Genomic DNA, 15,522 nt, shown 5'->3' on the forward strand with positions numbered 1-15,522 from the left:
CGTGATCCTTGCGCATCGTGGCGCATAAAAGCGAGCCAGACAGGGATGGGCAATGGGCTCTGCAGGGTGGTGGATGCCTCCCTTTGTGAGGGAGTCTCCGCAGACCAGCTGGGGAAAAAATGGTTGTTAAACAACTTCCTAAAAAAACATCTTCAGGGCCAGGTGTGCAGCCTGGGGGTCATTTTGGACTCACAGCTGTCCATGGAGGCATAGGGCAATTCTGTGCCTAGGCAGCTGTCTACTAGCTCCTTCTGGTACTCCGACTGAGACCCTACCTGCCTGTAGACTGTCTCGCCAGAGTGGTGCATGCTCTGGTCATCTCCTGCTTGGACTACTGCAATGCGCTCTCCGTGGGGCTACCTTTGAAGGTGATTCAGAAGCTACAACTAATACAGAATGTGGCTACTAGACTGGTAGCCAGGAGTGGCTGCCAGGACCACAAAACACCGGTCCCAAAATATCTACATTGGCTCTCAGTATGCTTCTGAGCACAATTGGTGCTGGCTACTAAAGCCCTGGGATGTGGGTGGCGCTGTGGGTTAAACCACAGAGCCTAGGACTTGCCGATCAGAAGGTCGGCTGTTCGAATCCCCGCAACGGGGTGAGCTCCCATTGCTCGGTCCCTGCTCCTGCCCACCTAGCAGTTCGAAAGCATGTCAAAGTGCAAGTAGATCAATAGGTACCGATTAAGATTACACGCTCTGGGATCCCACTGCTAATTCTCCCCTGGCTCCTCGCTGGCCCAAGTAGGACTAATTCAGACAGGTAGCCCTGGTGATTATCTAATGCTTATTAGATGGATTTCCTCTAAATTGATTTCTGAACTTTGATTTTATTGTTATTCAGGGCAGCTAACACCAGTCAAGGGACGCGGGTGGCGCGGTGCGTTAAACCACAGAGCCTAGGGATTGCCGATCAGAAGGTCGGTGGTTCGAATCCCTGCAACAGGGTGAGCTCCTGTTGCTCAGTCCCTGCTCCTGCCCACCTAGCAGTTCGAAAGCACGTCAAAGTGCAAGTAGATAAATAGGTACCGCTCCGGCGGGAAGGTAGACGGTGTTTCCGTGCGCTGCTCTGGTTCACCAGAAGAGGCTTAGTCATGCCGGCCACATGACTCGGAAGCTGTACGCCGGCTCCCTCGGCCAATAAAGCGAGATGAGTGCCACAACCCCAGAGTCGGCCACGGCTGGACCTAATGGTCAGGGGTCCCTTTACCTTTACTAAAGCCCTAAATAGTCGCAGCCCTGTATCCCCGAAGGAGCGTCTCCACGCCCATCATTCAGCCCAGACACTTAAATCCAACTCCGAGGGCCTTCTGGTGGTTCCCTCACTGAGAGAAGTGAAGTTATGGGGGATCAGGCAGAGGGTCTTCTCGGTAGTGACGCCCTCCCTGTAGAACGCCCTCCCATCAGATGTCAAAGAAATAGACAAAGTTATGACCTTCCGTAAACATCTGAAGGCAGCCCTGCGGAGGGAAGCTTTGAATGTCTGATGTTCTGCTGTGTTTTTGTATATTCTGTTGGAAGTTTCCCAGAGTGCTTGGGGCATTCCAGCCTGATGGGTGGTGTACTACTACTACTAATAATAATTTGTTATTAAGGGCCGTGGGGTGGGGGCTGGTCTTTTGCACAGGGATTGCGAGAGCATTGATTCTTGGGATCTCTGACCCTGACTGTTGCTTTGTTTCCAGTTTTGATAAGGTTGTCCTGGGAGCACATGACCTCACATTTGCCATAACGTATCACAGCGTGGCCAAATCCTACAAGCACGAAAATTATACGTTTAAGGACAGCACCTTTTCAAATGATATCCGTCTGCTCAAGGTACCTCACCCCAAGCCTTTTTCTCACTCTGCAAGCACCCCCGAGGGCCCCGATCCTGAAGGCAGAAGGAGCTAAATGTCTCCTTCCATCCCCATGTGTGAAATATAATGGATTCGTTCAACTGAATCCAGCTCTTTGGTCATTAGTATGATCGGATTATTATCACTATTTATTGTTGTTGTTGTTTAGTCGTGTCCGCCTCTTTGTGACCCCCTGGACCAGAGCACGCCAGGCCCTCCTGTCTTCCACTGCCTCCCGCAGTTTGGTCAAACTCATGCTGGTAGCTTCAAGAACACTGTCCCACCATCTCATCCTCTGTTGTGCCCTTCTCCTTGCGCCCTCCATCTTCCCCAACATCAGGGTCTTTTCCAGGGAGTCTTCTCTTCTCCCGAGGTGGCCAAAGTATTGGAGCCTCAGCTTCACGATCTGTCCTTCCAGTGAGCACTCAGGGCTGAGTTCCTTAAGAATGGAGAGGTTTGATCTTCTTGCAGTCCATGGGACTCTCACTATTTATTAGAGTTCGTTATAGTGGTACCTCGGGTTAAGTACTTAATTTGTTCCGGAGGTCCATTCTTAACCTGAAACTGTTCTTAACCTGAAGCACCACTTTAGCTAATGGGGCCTCCTGCTGCCAATGCGCCGCTAGAGCAGGATTTCTGTTCTCATCATGAAGCAAAGTTCTTAACCTGAAGCAATATTTCTGAGTTAGCGGAGTCTGTAACCTGAAGCGTATGTAACCACAGGTACCACTGTATTATGAACGCAGTTCTGCATTCATAAAGGAACAGGTTTCAAGGGCTTCCTATTGCAACGCTAAGGCGCTCATTTCTGCCTCATCTCCCTCTCCTTTTCCCAGCTGAAGTCAAAGGTTCGTCTGAATGGTAACATTCACATCCTGCCACTGCCAACATCTAGCAGAGACCTCTCTGAGGGGACAGCCTGCAGGGTGGCCGGCTGGAGCCCGAATAAGGAAGATTGCCCTAATATGCTCTATGAGGCCAATGTCAGCATCTACGACCGACGCAAGTGCCAGAAGTTCTATCCCAAGATCGACGATGGAAAGATCTGCGCAGGCCATCAGTCTCAGTCATTTTCGCAGGTAAGCGTCAGCAGAAACGGCAGGCGGCAGGACCAGAAGAAGGGGAGCAGGAGGAGCACCGTCCTGTTATTGGACAGGATCCGCAGCCTGGAAAAGGGGAAATAGGAAGCCGCGGTGGGAGCAGGTGGAGGAAAATACGTAGAATGTGTATGTATGCATGGAAACTTAAGAATAAATAGAAACCTAGGAAACTAGCTTTCTCTTCCCTCGCCCAGGGAGATGCATAGGAACAGCTCAGTAATGCCTGCTCTGGCAAACAGCAGCAGACATTTTTAGCCCTACCTGGGGATGCCATTGGGACATTCTGCGCGCCAAGCAAGTGCTCCATCAGTGAGCTCTGGTTTTAACCAAATGAAGTTTCCAGTCCTCATGGGTTTGAATGATTAGCTGAGCATTGTCAGGGTTTCGGACGGGGTTGTCTCCCACTCAGCCACAGCTGCAGATGCTGCCACAGCTGGAGCCAAGCGAGGAAAGGGGATAACCCTCTTCCCCAGCAAAATGGACGTGGGCAGAGGCCAGTCACTGGGCAGATGGGGATTGCTGCTCTTCATTTCGGTGCCTCAGGGCTGAGCCTCCAAGAATCGAACGCCCCCCTGTCACAGATGATGGAATCATAGAAGTGTAGAGATTGAAGGGACCTCCAAGGGTGGTGGATGTCTGCTCCCCTGCCATACAGGAATCTCAGGAAACATGCGCATGCCAATGCCCAGCCACACAGCTCCCCAAGTGACCCTGGGGCCTAGTAACTAGCTCCCACACAGGGTTGTTTTCTGGATGACAGGGAGAGGAAGGGAAGCCATATTTGAGCTCCTTACAGGAGAAGGAAGCCTGTTAATACAATGTGTATTTGTGTGTGGACTCAGAGAAAACGATGAAGCGCTGTACAAAAGTGGGGAGCCGAGTTTAAATATCAGGAACATTCAAAACAGAGAGAAACAGGAATTGGGAGTTTTGCCAATGTTGTTGCAGTTGAAGTCCTCCTTGAGGTGGAGCCAAATCTTCTCCCACCTGCCATCTTTGCTTCCTTCCTTCCACAGGGGGAGATGGGTGATCCTTTGGTGTGCAACGGCGTAGCGCATGGAATCCTCTCCTACAGCAACCCCTGCCCTCCTGCCGTTTATACTCGCATCGCCCAGTACCTTCCTTGGATCAAGAAAACCATGGCCAAGTGAAGAGGAGAAGGAAGACCTCCTTCTTCTTCTCGCCTTTAATGCTTCTGCTTGCTACATGAGCCGCTTGGCTTGAATCCTGCAACCACACACACATGCACACTGACCCCCCTCAACATCTGCAAACATATCAGGTATTTTGTACACGATTCGGTTTCCACAAGTTCCTTCAGTCCCTCCCCATCCCCTTCAAGAAAATCGCTCACCTCCTTTCCTCTACTGTGTTCCCCTTCGTACCTCTTCCCTTGGCCTTCACTGCTCCATCTCTCTCATCTGAAAAAGGTGCCCTTCTTCTCCTTTACAACTGTTCTGTCCCTTCTCTCTCCCTGTCCCCATACGGCCAGAACAATCTCTCAGAGCGCCATATGCCTCTGTCTCCCTGAAGCGACTCCTCCTACCCTGCCTGGTTTCTCCTAAGGCAGGGAAAAGGGACCTCTGGCCTTCTCGATGTTGCTGAGATGCAGCTCCCGTTATCCCTGGCCATTGGCCATGTTTGCTGAAGTTGATGGGAGTCCAGCAATCTTTGGAGGACCAAAGGTTTCTCACCGTTGTCCAAATGTCTGGACTGGCCAAAGCTCCACAGATCTCCTCCTCGTCCTCTGGATCAGTGGAGGCGAACCTGTCACCTTCCAGATGTTGTTGGACTCCAACTCCCATCAGCCCCAGACAACATGGCCATCAATCAACATCCATCAACATCTGGATGGCCAAAAGATTAACCGCACCTCCCTTTAGATGATTCCACCTTCCTCCATCCTCCCTCTTCAGCCTGGCATAGATTTGGACGCTGTCTTCCGGGACAACGGAGGGCCAGGACTGTGGGAATTTCTCACCCTGTTCAAGAGGAGATATTTCATTTCAGCCCTAGGGGACTTCCTCTGTGCATTTCCTCGATGTCCAAATCACTGGTCTGAGCTCTAGGATTCCTAGACAATCATACAAAAGACCTTAGCACCAAAAATCATTTTAAATGGGGGCAGGGTTAAAAGTTACCAGTTTACCATTTCACATGCCAAACTCCTCCAGGCTAATGATTGAGGGTGATGTACCAGAGGGACAGAGGGGAAATTAAATTCAGCTCAAAGGTAAGATTGAACCTCCCTCATTCACGCTTTCTGGAATAAGATGCCAAACGCAGCCATCCTTTCAAATTCGCCCTCCTCTGAATTTTGCAACTTGGCTCTCCAGGCAAGTCTAGTGCACAAAAATGCAGATACTGGAATGAGGTGTGTCTATCAGTGTGCGTAGCAGTGAAAGGAGCCTGCCCCAAATGCCTTATTTTGGGGGAATCGCTTTGCAAAGACGCGCCAGTTTGCCAAACTTGCATGCAACTCTGTATCTCAAGAGTAATTCACAATAAACTGCTAATGCATCCACACAAACGTGTTGCTGTTGTTTGCCTGAGCAAGCCGGAGAGGCAGGAAGTGCGTCCTTGCCAGCGCCCATTGTGCGCAGTAGGCTTTGGCAAAGGGAGGGGCGGAAAAGGCTGGGGGTCACACGGCTTTTATGCTGGGGGAGGTACAAAGGCCCACCACTCCCAGATTCTGCTAGCGACTGAGCCAGACATGAACAGCTGGGAGCTGGGGGCACTGTCATACAGTGGTTCTGCTCCTTCCTCCTGGGCCGTGTTCAGAAAATGGTGGGGCGGTATGAGTGTTCAGACCCCTGGGCTCTCCCTTGTGGGGTGCCTCAGGGCTCCATCCTCTCCCCCATGCTTTTTAATATCAACATGCAGCCACTGGAAGAGATCATCGGGGGGTTTGGACTGGGTGTCCATCAATATGTGGATGATACCCAGCTCTACCTCTCTTTCAAATTTGAACCAGTGAAGGCGGTGAAGGTCCTGTGTGAGTGCCTGGAGGCGGTTGGAGGATGGATGGTGGCTAACGGATTGAGGTTGAATTCTGACAAGACAGAAGTACTGTTTTTGGGGGACAGGGGGCGGGCAGGTGTGGGGGATTCCCTGGTCCTGAATGGGGTAACTTTGCCCCCGAAGGACCAGGTGTGCAGCCTGGGAGTCATTTTGGACTCACAGGTGTCCATGGAGGCGCAGGTTAATTCTGTGTCCAGGGCAGCTGTTTACCAGCTTCACCTGGTATGTAGGCTGAGACCCTATCTGCCCGCAGACTGTCTCACCAGAGTGGTGCATGCTCTGGTTATCTCTCACTTGGACTATTGCCATGCACTCTACGTTGGGCTACCTTTGAAGGTGACCTGGAAACTACAGCTAATCCAGAATGTGGCAGGTAGACTGGTGACTGGGGGCGGCCGCCGAGACCACATAACACAGGTCCTAAAAGACCTACATTGGCTCCCAGTACTTTTCCGAGCACAATTAAAAGTGTTGGTGTTGACCTTGAAAGGCCTAAACGGTCTCGGTCCAGTATACCTGAAGGAGCTATACTCCACTCCCATCGTTCAGCCCGGACACTGAGATCCAGCACCGAGGGCCTTCTGGCGGTTCCCTCCCTGCAAGAAGCCAAGTTACAGGGAACCAGGCAGAGGGCCTTCTCGGTGGTGGCGCTCTCCCAGTGGAACGCCCTCCCACCAGATGTCAAAGAAACAAAGAATATTATGACCTTCTGTAAATATCTGAAGGCAGTCCTGTGTCGGGAAGCTTTGAATGTGGCTTTGAGAGGAATGTGGGAAGCCCAGCCACATGGGCGGGGTATAAATAATAAATTATTATTATTATTATGAACTTACGATGCTCTTCACTGTAAATAGGTTGCACCAAGAATAAAGCCTGGAAAAGACAGCCCAGAGTCTTGCCTGTTTACTCTCGAGCAACCACACCACCTTCTGACATTGGCAATTGGCCCTGTAGGCACGTCTTTAATTTAATAGCACTGCGGTCCCTGCTCCCAACTGGTTCAACGATACTGACGTCTTGCACCGCGTCAAGGGGGCCACTTAAGAGGAGGCCCCGCCTGAGCCCCCCTGAGGCGGCCAGGTGTTCTAGGACACAGTCCTTTGGGACAACTAGACATTTTTACCTCTTGGTTATGGCAGGGACACAAGGGCAGCCTGTCTATGTCAGTTGAAGTCACCCATGCCTACAGCATAGACATGGATGGACAAATTGTCCACTTTTATGCCTTCCAGCTTCTTCTTTTTCCCATCATAAGATCAGTTATCCACATATCTCTATAAGTTTGCATGCTTTTTTTTTTTAAAGAACGGACGGAAAACTCATGAAAATTCAACAGCATTTTAATGTGAATTTCTTTCAATACACACTTTTGTATGCAATTGTGCCACAAATTCACATTTTTTTTGCAAAGCAATTTGCTGTAAGATAATGCATCTTTGGCATGCTTTTTTTTAAACTATTCCTTGCATCAAAGGACACACTTTCCCCCATTAAGTGCATTCCCATAAACATGACTGGAGACCTAAACTGCAAAATCTGGCGAAATGTGAATTTTAGAGGATGACTATTTTTGGTGTGAACCTTGTTTCAGAAAGTGTGAACTTTCAATCCAGGCTGAATATTAAATGTTTCCTCCATTCCTACAATACATCGCAACCCACCGCTTAGGGGAGTTTATTCTGTGAAAAGGTTATTTGTGAGGTGTTGTTTTGGATCTGCATCTAGGAATCCTAGGGGTTAGGGTGGTCTTTGGGGGGCTGATGAAATACAGAGAGGATCCCTTTAGAAATGAGATATAATCCTTCCGTGTTGGCTGAGAGGACGACGTCCCACATCCCTCAATCTAAAGGGGCTTGACCTGACCTGGACCCAGAATGCAGGTTTCAATGGCAGGTCTGCAGACCTCTGGAAGGAAGAGCCAGAGGAATCCTCTAAATCAGAGGTGGTTGACATATTGGCCATCCAGATGTTGCTGGACTTCAACTCCCATCAGCCCTCACATTTGGCTAAACCGGCCAGGACTGATGGGAGTTGGAGTCCAGCTACATTTAGAGAGTCACAGGTCCTTCCCTCCTAGAATCATAGAATCATAGAATAGAATCATAGAATCATAGAGTTGGAAGAGACCACAAGGGCCATCGAGTCCAACCCCCTGCCAAGCAGGAAACACCATCAGAGCACTCCTGACATATGGTTGTCAAGCCTCTGCTTAAAGACCTCCAAAGTAGGAGACTCCACCACACTCCTTGGCAGCAAATTCCACTGTCGAACAGCTCTTACTGTCAGGAAGTTCTTCCTAATGTTTAGGTGGAATCTTCTTTCTTGTAGTTTGGATCCATTGCTCCGTGTCCGCTTCTCTGGAGCAGCAGAAAACAACCTTTCTCCCTCCTCTATGTGACATCCTTTTATATATTTGAACATGGCTATCATATCACCCCTTAACCTCCTCTTCTCCAGGCTAAACATGCCCAGCTCCTGATCTAAAGGAACATGATGCTATCCAGATGTTGCTTTACTCCAGCATCTGGGGACCACAGTTCCTCCATCCCTGCATTAGGGGAAGGAAGGGAGAAGGGAGGAGCGGCTTGAGGGAGATGGAGGTCTGTGGAAGGGTTTTCTTCAAGGGGATGGGAGGCAGTGAAGGAACTTGCCCAAACACCATCCTGTATGAAACAACTGATAGATCTGATTTCGCAGACATTGAGGGGTCTCTCTCTCTCTCTCTCTCTCTCTCTCTCTCTCTCTCTCTCTGTGTGTGTGTGTGTGTGTGTTTTGTTGCAGAATGCAAGCCAAGCAGGTTATTCAGCCAGCAAAAGCATCAGGGGTGGGAAAGAAGGCACAATGTCACCGCGGTTGCTTCTTCTGTTCACAGATTCATGGTTCTCTTGATCCATGGAAGGTAATGGGCGATGCGGGTGTAAATTCCAGGATAGCGATACAAGATGATTCCTTCTGCCACGCCATTGCACACCAAGGGGCCGCCCGTGATCCCCTGTGGAGAGAAGAGAGAGAACAAAGATGGCAGCTGGGGGAAGATTTGGATCCACCTCATGGCGAACTCTGGAGCTTGAGCCAGGGCTAATGGCCAGGTTCCTGTTGGTTGGATCCTTCCATTCTAAATGGAGATCTTGGTGGACGTTTCTCCTGATATATTGATTTTGGAGAGCAATGTCTTTCTAATCAAATGCATTTTTGTACATCAGTTTTACCAATGTATGCATTTACAGTGGTACCTCGGGTTACATACGCTTCAGGTTACAGACTCTGCTAACCCAGAAATAGTGCTTCAGGTTAAGAACTTTGCTTCAGGATGAGAACAGATGTCATGCTCCGGCGGCGCTGCAGCAGCAGCAGGAGGCCCCATTAGCTAAAGTGGTGCTTCAGGTTAAGAACAGTTTCAGGTTAAGTACGGACCTCCAGAACGAATTAAGTACTTAACCTGAGGTACCACTGTATAGGTGCTCTTCCTGCTAATGCATTCCTTTATGTAAATATTATTTGAGTGGAGAACTATTCGGCCATTATAAAAGATAACCAATTTTCAGTTCTGCTATAAGTTCAGAAAGCATAAATCAGCTCTGCTTCTGTTTAAAAGGAGGACCGGACCTAGGGTGGCATCCCATAATACTATGACACACAAGTGTTGATTTCAGTGGGTCTGCTCTCAGTAGGACATAGGGCTCGCTTGTCCCGTCTGAGCAGTTTCCCCCTTGCCCCTCTTCTTTCCCAGGGAAAATCAGCTCTTTAGCTCTAAATCGGAACAAACAGCAATCTGCAGAAAACTCCTTTCTTGTTTGCTCCGATTCAGCTCCAAAGACCGGTTTTCTCCTGGAAAAGCAGCGGGACAAGAGGAATTGTGCAGGAGCCCTTAGCAGGATGCAAGCCTAAACAACTCCACCTTCGCTTTTGCGGACCCTTGGAGCCCCTATGAAGAACAGAAGTGAAGGGAATCATTCGACATCCACCCCTGGGAATTGGCAGACATTCTATGAAGCCGCTGGGTTGGTCAGGCCAGATGTAAGTAGACTGGCATCTGCCCTTGTCTATTTTGCTGGAGAGGAGAATAATCCCTCAGAAGGATCCCCCACCGCTGATTCTCCCACTCACTGCTTCTGCTGGCTCTCACCTTGAAAACAGTCTTGTTCTGCCATTCGGAACAGAGCTTCCCGTAATTGTAATAGTGACGATACTTCCTCTTGCATCGACTACGGCCAAAGATAGTGACATTTGGTGACCAGCCTTTGTAAACCCAGTCCCATCCTGCCACGCTGCAGGGAGTCCCATCGGAGAGGTCACGGTCGAATTCGGGCAAGGGCAGGATCTGGACATATTCATTCAAAGTAGCCTTGGAATTCAGCTGCGGAAAGGAGAGATGGGAAAGAGCTCATTGGTTTAGTGTTGCTTGAGGAAGCCCTTTGGGGAGTCTGGTGCCTCTGAAATGGGGCACTGGGCAAAAAAAGTAGCAGAATGTATTCATAATACAGAATGATAATATTATGGCATGGATAATATCAATGGTTATATTATAAACACATGGTATTGTGTTTCCTGCTTGGCAGGGGGTTGGACTCGATGGCCCTTGTGGTCTCTTCCAACTCTTCTATGATTCTATGAATGGTCCACGTTCAACTATATGGTTGCACCAGCAAGAGTCCTGCCAATGCGATGGGGCTTCTTCACTGCATCCCCACATCTGTGGTCAAACGTTCTGTAGGGTGTTGTTTCTTTAGAAATCACGGGGCTGGGGACTTTTTGAGAAATACAAGTCGTTACAAAATTCTGAAGAAATAGAGTGTCTTTAGCAACCGTGGTCTTGATGTTTGCCCAGGTGGGAGAGTCCTGGCACTTAACTCTTCAGCCTCTTGACCGACGTGGGTTTTACTACCTCTGGTGGGACAAGAGGAATCGTGCAGGAGCCCTTAGCACAGGGGAGAGCAAACATTTTCAGAAGGGGGCCGGTCCTCTGTCCCTCAGACCTTGTGGGGGGCCGGACTATATTTTGAAAAAAGAATGAATGAATTCCTGTGCCCCACAAATAACCCAGAGATGCATTTTAAGTAACAAATAACCCAGAGATGCATTCTGGCAAACATTTCAATACTAAAATAATACAACTAAAAATGTTTTAAGATAAAAACTCCTACAAGCAGCCACCTACTCCGAATTTAATGATTTCTGGGCTGCCACGGAAGAGACTTTTGGCCCCCCAATGACAGGGTAAACTGCGCAATGTCTACTTCATTATGCTACACACATTGGGAGGGAGGAAGACACTTGACTCCTTCTGCCTTCAGGATCACTGACCTCGGGGGGAAGATAGAAGGAGAGATTGCTTGGAGCAAGTTACCTTGAGCAGACGGATATCGTTTGAGGAGAAGAGTTTCTCATATTGAGGGTGTGGGTAGTTAGCCACAACTCTAAACGCTTGCTGAGAGGCTTCTTCAACGGAGATGTGATGTCCCCCCAAGTAGACATAATGGACGCTGGAAACAGAGCATCAGTTAGTGTCAGAGATCTTAGGACTCCATCCCCTCCTGGCCCCCGTGCAAAAGACCAGGCTCCCTCCATACAACCAGCTGTGAACCTTGATGGTTAGGTGGTCATCTATCATGGGTGCTTTAGCTGACCAGATGACCCTTGCAGTCCCTTCCAACTGTACAATTCTCTGATTCCATGACCATCCCTGCTAAGAATCAAGGAGGGATTAGTGAGACTTACCCCTCACAGTGCGCAGCCGTCATTACCCACTGGGGCGCCACGAGGAATCCGACACAGTTAGTGCCCCCAGTAATCCCCAAGTGAGCCATGTAGGGTCTGGGGTGGTGCCTGGCTTCATAGCCCCCAACAATCTCACTCCGCAATGGATCTGCAAGAACCGTATGCAGAGATCAGCTCCTCCTCCTCCTCCTTGCATGTTCTGGGGTGTCCTCCACACATTCAAAGTTATTGGGGGAGCAAAAAGGATGGGTCTCCATCCCGATGAGCTTACAATTGGTTTTCCTAGCAAGGAAGTTAGCAAAGCGAAAGCCAAGAGGAGCCTAGGAAGACCCCTTTGGGCTGTTGAATGACTGCTGGGAGGAGGATATCAGGGAGAAGAAACCCCATGGTGCATCATCTGCCATGGTGCTTTTACTCACCTGTAAGGGCTAAGGAGAAGGACAGCAGTAGCAGAAGAACCTGGCGGAGTCTCCACATCTTGAGGCTTGCCAAGGAGGGAGATGCCTGACGCTTAAGTCTTCAGCCTCTTGAATCCGTAGCTTTTATAGTCCCACTCTCTGGACCCCACCTTTCCCAGGAAGCCACAATCTAGACTGGAGATCTGATAGGCGAATTTATACACGTTTATCTTTTCTCTCCAGCCATGTGACCTCTCTTATCTTTTCTCTCCAGCCATTTCGACGGATTGCTGTTTGTTCCGATTCAGAGGTAAAGAATGGGACGCAGGTGGTGCTGTGGGCTAAACCACAGAGCCCAGGACTTGCTGATCAGAAGGTCGGCGTTTCGAATCCCCGTGAAGGGGTGAGCTCCCGTTGCTCGGTCCCAGCTCCTGCCCACCTAGCAGTTCGAAAGCACGTCAAAGTGCAAGTAGATAAATAGGTTCTGCTCTGGTGGGAAGGTAAATGGTGTTTCTGTGCGCAGCTCTGGTTCGCCAGAAGGGGCTTAGTCCTGCTGGCCACATGACCTGGAAGCTGTACGCCGGCTCCCTCGGCCAATAAAGCGAGATGAGCGCCGCAACCCCAGAGTCGGCCACGACTGGACCTAAAGGTCAGGGGTCTCTTTACCTTTACCTAGAGGTAAAGAGCTAGTTTTCCCTGGGAAAGGAGTGTGGCAAGGGGGAAACTGCTCAGACAGGGCAAGCAAGCCCTAAGTCATACTGAGAGCAGACCCTCTGAAATCAACACTCATAATATTATGGGATGCCGCCCTAGGTCTGGTTCACATTTTGAACACAAGCCGAGCTAATTTGTGCTTTCTGAACTAATAATGGAACTGAAATTCCATTTCACATAGTTATCGTTGGCCACTCAGTTAATATATACATAGTGGAGTACGTTAGCAGAAAGAGCACCTATAAATGCATATACAGTGGAACCTCAGGTTACATACACTTCAGGTTACACACTCCGCTAACCCAGAAATAGTGCTTCAGATTAAGAACTTTGCTTCAGGATGAGAACAGAAATTGTGCTCCGGCAGCAGCAGCAGGAGGCCCCATTAGCTAAAGTGGTGCTTCAGGTTAAGAACAGTTTCAGGTTAAGAACGGAACGAATTAAGTACTTAACCCGAGGTACCACTCTATTGGTAAAACTGATGTACAAAAATGCATTTAATTAGGAAGACATTGCCTACCAAAATGTGTATTGTGAGAAATGTATATGTTGTCTTTTCAGTTTGCTCCTGCAAAAGAGGATTTTTTTTTTGATTAATCATAAAAATAATAGGGCTATAAGAAAAATTGCAGCAGGGATGTCTGAGGCTATAGGAATATTCCAGCCAGGGTGTGGGTGGCTGTTTTTAGCATATTTCAAACTAGCTGTGGTCAAACATTCTATAGGGTGTTGTTTCTTTAGAAATCACGGGGCTGGGGACTTTTTGAGAAATACAAGTCATTGCAATATTCTGAAGAAATAGAGAAATAGAGTATCTTTAGCAACCGTGGTCTTGATGTTTGCCCAGGTGGGAGATGCCTGGCACTTAACTCTTCAGCCTCTTGACGGACGTGGGGTTTATTACCTCTGGTGGGACAAGAGGAATTGTGCAGAAGCCCTTAGCACAGGGGAGAGCAAACACTTTCAGCAGGGGGCCGGTCCACTGTCCCTCAGACCTTGTGGGGGGCCGGACTATATTTTGAAAAAAGGATGAACGAATTCTTATGCCCCAGAAACAACCCAGAGATGCATTTAAAATCAAAGGACACAATCTACTCATGTAAAAACACGCTGATTCCCAGACCGTCCGCAGGCCGGATTGAGAAGGCGATTGGGCCGGATTCGGCCCCCGGGCTTTAGGTTGCCTACACATGCCTTATCAGGATGCTCAGGCTTGTTGGATCTCCCAGCACAGACCTTCCCTCCATTGAAATCTGAGGAGAACCTTCAGCCAGGGATGGTGACATTGGTCTCGTAGATGCACAACTATAGGATGGGGCTATAGGATCTGGCTTACTGGCAGTACCTGTGAAAAGGATCTAGGGGGTCTTGGTGGACCACAAGGTGAGCATGAGCCAACATTGTGATGCAGCAGCAAAAAAGGCTAATGCAATTCTAGGCTGCGTCAATGGAAGTCTAGTGTGCAGATCAAGGGAAGTCATAGTCCCGCTCTCTTCTGCCTTGGTCAAACCACACCTGGAATACTGTGTCCAGTTCTGGGCACCCCCTGCTCAAGGAGACCTCTGAAGGGAAGGGGGTTCATAGGCATCACCTGTGGTGAGGGTGTGTCCACATTAGCTTCAGATGAGCAAAAGCAACAAGCCACCTGTTATGTACTGAGTTGAATAGGAACCAAAAGGGAGCAGTCTAAATGGTCCTAGAACAAAAGGGTGCAGAATGCAGCAGTCTGATTGGTCCTAGAACAATAGGATTCAGATTGTAGCAGTCTGATTAGTCCTAGAACAATAGGGTCCAGAATGCAGCCGGATTGGTCCTAGAACAATGGGATCCAAAATGCAGCAGTCTGATTGGTCCTAGAACAATAGGATTCAGATTGTAGCAGTCTGATTAGTCCTAGAACAATAGGGTCCAGAATGCAGCCGGTCTGATTGGTCCACAGGAGCCACCCAATCCAGCTCCAGGTGGAAGTGAACCCACAACCTGATTGGCCTACAGGTGAATCCCAGAATTAGCCAATCACGTGGGGCCCACTGTGTAAATAATGTATATAAAGCAGACATTCTGGGGGAACTTCCATTCCTCCTCACCACTATGAGCTGAAGAAAGAGCATGAAATCCACTCTCGACTCCGAGTCTATTTCACCACCCATTGGCCATGTTTGCTGCAGCTGACGGGAGCTGGAGTCCAGCGAGCTTTGGAGGACCAAAAGTTGGGAACATGAGGAGCTGTGGTGGCCAAAGGGTTTTTGGGATGGTCAGGGCCTTTTCAGGGCGGTTGGTGTACATGCAAGAATCAGGCAAGCTGCAGGGTCAAAGAAGGCTTGGGAGAGGGGTGCTGCTTTGGTTGGCAGAATACTGACCGAGTGCATGGACATCGTCCCAGCAGCTCTTCCCGTCTTGGTGGTTTTTCATTTGCTCATCTGGAACTAATGTGGACACACCCCTCACCACAGGTGATGCCTATGAACCCCTTTCCCTTCAGAGGTCTCCTTGAGCAGGGGGTGCCCAGAACTGCTGTTTGTTCCGATTCAGAGGTAAAGAATGGGACACAGGTGGCGCTGTGGGTTAAACCACAGAGCCTAGGACATGCCGATCAGAAGGTCGGCGGTTCGAATCCCTGCAATGGGGTGAGCTCCCGTTGCTCGGTCCCTGCTCCTGCCAATCTAGCTGTTCAAAAGCACATCAAAGTGCAAGTAGATAAATAGGTACCACTCTGGTGGGAAGGTAAATG

At 49.3% G+C, this 15,522-nt stretch overlaps 2 protein-coding genes across 8 annotated transcripts in view; one reads left to right on the top strand and one right to left on the bottom strand.

The window, feature by feature from the left end:
• Positions 1 to 15,522, bottom strand: part of LOC309522960 (cathepsin G-like) — a 39,590-nt gene that overhangs the window by 8,016 nt on the left and 16,052 nt on the right. Inside the window, exons 1-5 of one of the 6 annotated variants that reach the window (XM_082206727.1) lie at positions 12,099 to 12,207; positions 11,680 to 11,827; positions 11,309 to 11,444; positions 10,088 to 10,318; positions 8,463 to 8,953 (exon numbers count right to left, since the gene is read on the bottom strand). The exons of 1 other annotated variant lie outside the window; for it this stretch is intronic. In XM_082206727.1, coding sequence (XP_082062853.1) covers positions 8,828 to 8,953; positions 10,088 to 10,318; positions 11,309 to 11,444; positions 11,680 to 11,827; positions 12,099 to 12,156 — 699 coding nt within the window. In that variant the 5' untranslated portion in view covers positions 12,157 to 12,207 and the 3' untranslated portion in view covers positions 8,463 to 8,827. Of the gene's footprint in view, positions 1 to 8,462; positions 8,954 to 10,087; positions 10,319 to 11,308; positions 11,445 to 11,679; positions 11,828 to 12,098; positions 12,209 to 15,522 lie in introns of those variants that run through there. 4 more of the 6 variants (XM_082206726.1, XM_082206724.1, XM_082206722.1 and 1 more) reach the window with 4 other exon arrangements.
• The window catches only part of LOC309522968 (mast cell protease 1-like), a 35,231-nt gene that overhangs the window by 781 nt on the left and 18,928 nt on the right, over positions 1 to 15,522 (top strand). Inside the window, exons 3-5 of one of the 2 annotated variants that reach the window (XR_014215188.1) lie at positions 1,688 to 1,820; positions 2,677 to 2,919; positions 3,957 to 4,625. Coding sequence is in view for 1 of the 2 variants with exons in the window: in XM_082206738.1 (XP_082062864.1) it covers positions 1,688 to 1,820; positions 2,677 to 2,919; positions 3,957 to 4,091 (511 nt within the window). In the remaining variant the exon portion in view is untranslated. Of the gene's footprint in view, positions 1 to 1,687; positions 1,821 to 2,676; positions 2,920 to 3,956; positions 5,471 to 15,522 lie in introns of those variants that run through there. The other variant, XM_082206738.1, reaches the window with a different exon arrangement.

This window comes from Podarcis vaucheri (assembly GCF_965113315.1).
Source record: "Podarcis vaucheri genome assembly, chromosome: 18".
Classification (NCBI taxonomy): Eukaryota; Metazoa; Chordata; class Lepidosauria; order Squamata; family Lacertidae; genus Podarcis; species Podarcis vaucheri.